This window comes from Phragmites australis, chromosome 17 (genome assembly GCF_958298935.1).
Source record: "Phragmites australis chromosome 17, lpPhrAust1.1, whole genome shotgun sequence".
NCBI lineage: Eukaryota > Viridiplantae > Streptophyta > Magnoliopsida > Poales > Poaceae > Phragmites > Phragmites australis.
In genome coordinates this window covers 4,433,259-4,436,414 of record NC_084937.1, presented here as the reverse complement: position 1 = coordinate 4,436,414, position 3,156 = coordinate 4,433,259, and the positions used below count along the sequence as shown (strand labels likewise).

The window sequence follows — 3,156 nt, the reverse complement described above, 5'->3', positions numbered from 1 at the left end:
GGGCTTTTTATGATGCGATTGAATTAACTATCCTAGAACACTCATGGAGTCATGTATGTATAAACACCTTGCATTGGAGTCTGCCTCAGAGAACTGACGGATGGTTTATAAACCATGCTTCTAAATTAATAGATGCCTTGTTTGAGGGTAATGAGAGAGGATGCTTTTGCAACGTCTATCATTGCCCCCAGTGGGAGCGAGAAAGGGCTTCACCTCGGTAGTGGGCATTTAGAAGACCAATAACCAATTGCACAGAAGTTAGCATCTCTGCGCTGCACGCACATGACACGTCAAAATCAGAAGCCGTATGCGTCTCATGATTTCTCATAAGAAAGCCATGGACAATCAACCATCCACTGACAAGTGAAGCCCAACAAGCCACAGCCTTCCGTCAGACCCACATGCCAGTGAAAGTGCCCAAGATATCCCAGGGCTCACGCTGAAGCTTCGAAGCAACAGCGACAGCCCCCAATCAAGATTGCTGCTGGAACAATAAAGCGAAGCAGAGCACTGCCACCAGCAGTGCGCACTCCACTAACTCTCTTTCAGAGTCACAGAAGCACCAGTCTGAGAAGCATCACATGACAGCAAAGCACTCGCAAGAGATACTCCTACTTGTTTAGCAACAAGAGATTAGAAAACCAACTCAGCTCAGCTCAGGAGCACAAAGAACCTGGAATGGGATAGATTACAATTTGGAGCACAGCACCACTATCTGATCAGAATACTGTAGCATAATAACATAAACAACTAATCTAGTAGTTCGTCTAACAATGTTTAAAGAGATGCTGCATCCAAAGCCAGCAGAACCTATTGCCTGGTGAAAAATATTCTCCAGTATAAACACAAGTCCAAGTCATTATCAGTTGCCTAACGCACGCGCACGCCCTCTCTGCCAAACAGTCCAAGTAAAAAAATCCAGAAAAATCATCAGTTATTAACAAGAGCAAGTTTAGTCTCGAATTAGATCAGATCCACTACTGACACACACAGACTGCAGCAAGAAGATGTCTGCTCTGATCTTATCCTGCTCCAGGATCCAATCTTGGCTCCATGAACCCACCCAAAATGTATCATCTGCAGTTTAATTGGGACCTTCAAGTCCAAGATGGAATCTTTGCTCAATGCCCTGCTCAGATGCTCTGTTGGGTTGGGTTTCAGTAGTCCGGCATGAGCTGGGAGATCTTGCCCTCATCGCCAGGCGTGGCGGCGGTGCGCTCGGTGGCGCGGAGCCACAGGCAGACGGCGGAGAAGCTCAGCACGAGGCTGAGCAGCCCGCTGCCGAGGCCGATGCCGACGATGGCGAGCACGGACAGCCCCCGCGTCCGCATCGGCGGCAGCGGGTACCCGTACAGGTCCTTGTTCCCCACGAACGAGCTGGCATTGAACCTCGCCGTCCCGATGGCTGCCGTGCCGGCGCCGGTGCGGTTGGCAAGCAGCACAGGGATGGGGCCCGAGAGGTGGTTGTAGGAGACGTCGAAGGTGGACAGGCGGACGAGGAGGCCGAGCTCGTCGGGGATGGGGCCGGACAGCTGGTTGCCGTGGAGATCTATGACGTTGAGGTAGGCGCAGCCGGCGAGCTCCCGCGGGATGGCACCGGAGAGGCGGTTGGCGGAGAGGTTGAGCAGGGCGAGGTTGAGCAGGGCGGAGAGCTCCGGAGGGATGGCGCCGGAGAGCGCGTTGGAGGAGAGGTCCAGCGACTGGAGGTTGGTGCAGTTAGAGAGCTCCGGAGGGATGGCGCCGCCGAGGGAGAAGCCCGGGAGGGCGAGCTTGTACACGCGGCCGTTGTTGCAGGTCACACCCTGAAGGTGGGACATGAAGCCCTCGCAGGGCGCCGAGAAGGCGGCCTTGGTCCAGTTTCGGAGGCCGCCGGAGGGGTCGGTCAGCGACTGGTGGAGGCTCGACAGGCACCGCTCGTCATCCGGGTCGGCGTTGCACGGCTGCGAGAAGAGGAGCAGCACTGCAGCGATGGCGGCGGTGAGGCGGTGTCGGGACATTTGGGCATGGCGAGGTGGTGGAGGGGAACTGCGTGAGTCGCGATTTTGGGGGAGCGTATTACCGCTCGTCATCCGGGTCGGCGTTGCACGGCGGCGAGAAGAGGAGCAGCACTGCAGCGATGGCGGCGGTGAGGCGGTGTCGGGACATTTGGGCATGGCGAGGTGGTGGAGGGGAACTCCGGGAGTCGCGATTTTGGGGGAGCGTGCCGCGAGCGTTAAAAATATGGCAGCGGGCTGCTGTCCGTTTTGCAGCAGGGACCTCGTGGGTTTCAATTATTCTGTCTGTGTCTGCGTCTGTGTGTGTTTATGGAGTAATGTTTATCCCACTCTAATGAACCGGATACAAGGCAACACAGCATCTGCTATAGGGCATTCAAAATTCATCAAACATTCAATTCTTTTGTTTGGTCAGCATAGGAAATAATGATAAGGAAATTGGATCAAATTAATTCCAAATTGTATTTGGTTGCCAACTTTGAGAAATTGAAATCCAGGCATGAACAAGAAGCTGTAAGTATGCTTGTCAAGGCACCAAAGCGTCGATTAGGTGCCTCGCCTTGCCTAATTCAATTGTGGTGTTCGCCTTGTCGAGCATGGCATCGCTAAGTCGTCGTTTTATCACACATCGATGCCATAATGCACAAGGTAGGCGCTAGCAAGCTGACAAAGCACGCATGGGGAAAAGTAGAGAGGAAGAACACGAGAAGAGCCGAGGAAAACCTAACCCCACCACCGCCTCCTTACGTCCTCTACTCCAGGACCGTCTGTAGTCATCGCCTCACCTCCCGATAGTTGCCTTCTTAACTCCCACTACGTAAGAAACCAGCAAAGGAGACACCACACTAGTGACGACTGCTCAACACGCGTCACTAATGTCCTATTAGTGACGGATCCAATAAGAATACGTCACTAATATCCCTTCTGATCGGAACCAGATATAAACTTGTCACTAATGAGTGATCATTAGTAACGGGTCGTAACATGACCCGTCACTGATGATAATAGTGACAGTCATTAGTGACGGGTCAAGTTGTGACCTGTCACTAATGACTAGGTCATCAGTGACGGGTCATCACTGATCATAATAGCGACAAGTCAAGTTGTGACCCGTTACTAATGACCTAGTCATTAGTAACGGGTCGTCCTAGACCAGTCATTA

At 52.7% G+C, this 3,156-nt stretch overlaps 1 protein-coding gene across 1 annotated transcript; it reads right to left on the bottom strand.

Moving 5' to 3' along the window:
* Positions 1 to 716: 716 nt before the first annotated feature.
* LOC133897947 (receptor-like protein 44) lies at positions 717 to 2,281 on the bottom strand. The gene has a single exon (XM_062338782.1). The coding sequence runs from the start codon at positions 2,151 to 2,153 to the stop codon at positions 1,158 to 1,160; it is 996 nt and encodes a 331-aa protein (XP_062194766.1). The 5' UTR covers positions 2,154 to 2,281; the 3' UTR covers positions 717 to 1,157.
* Positions 2,282 to 3,156: the final 875 nt, after the last annotated feature.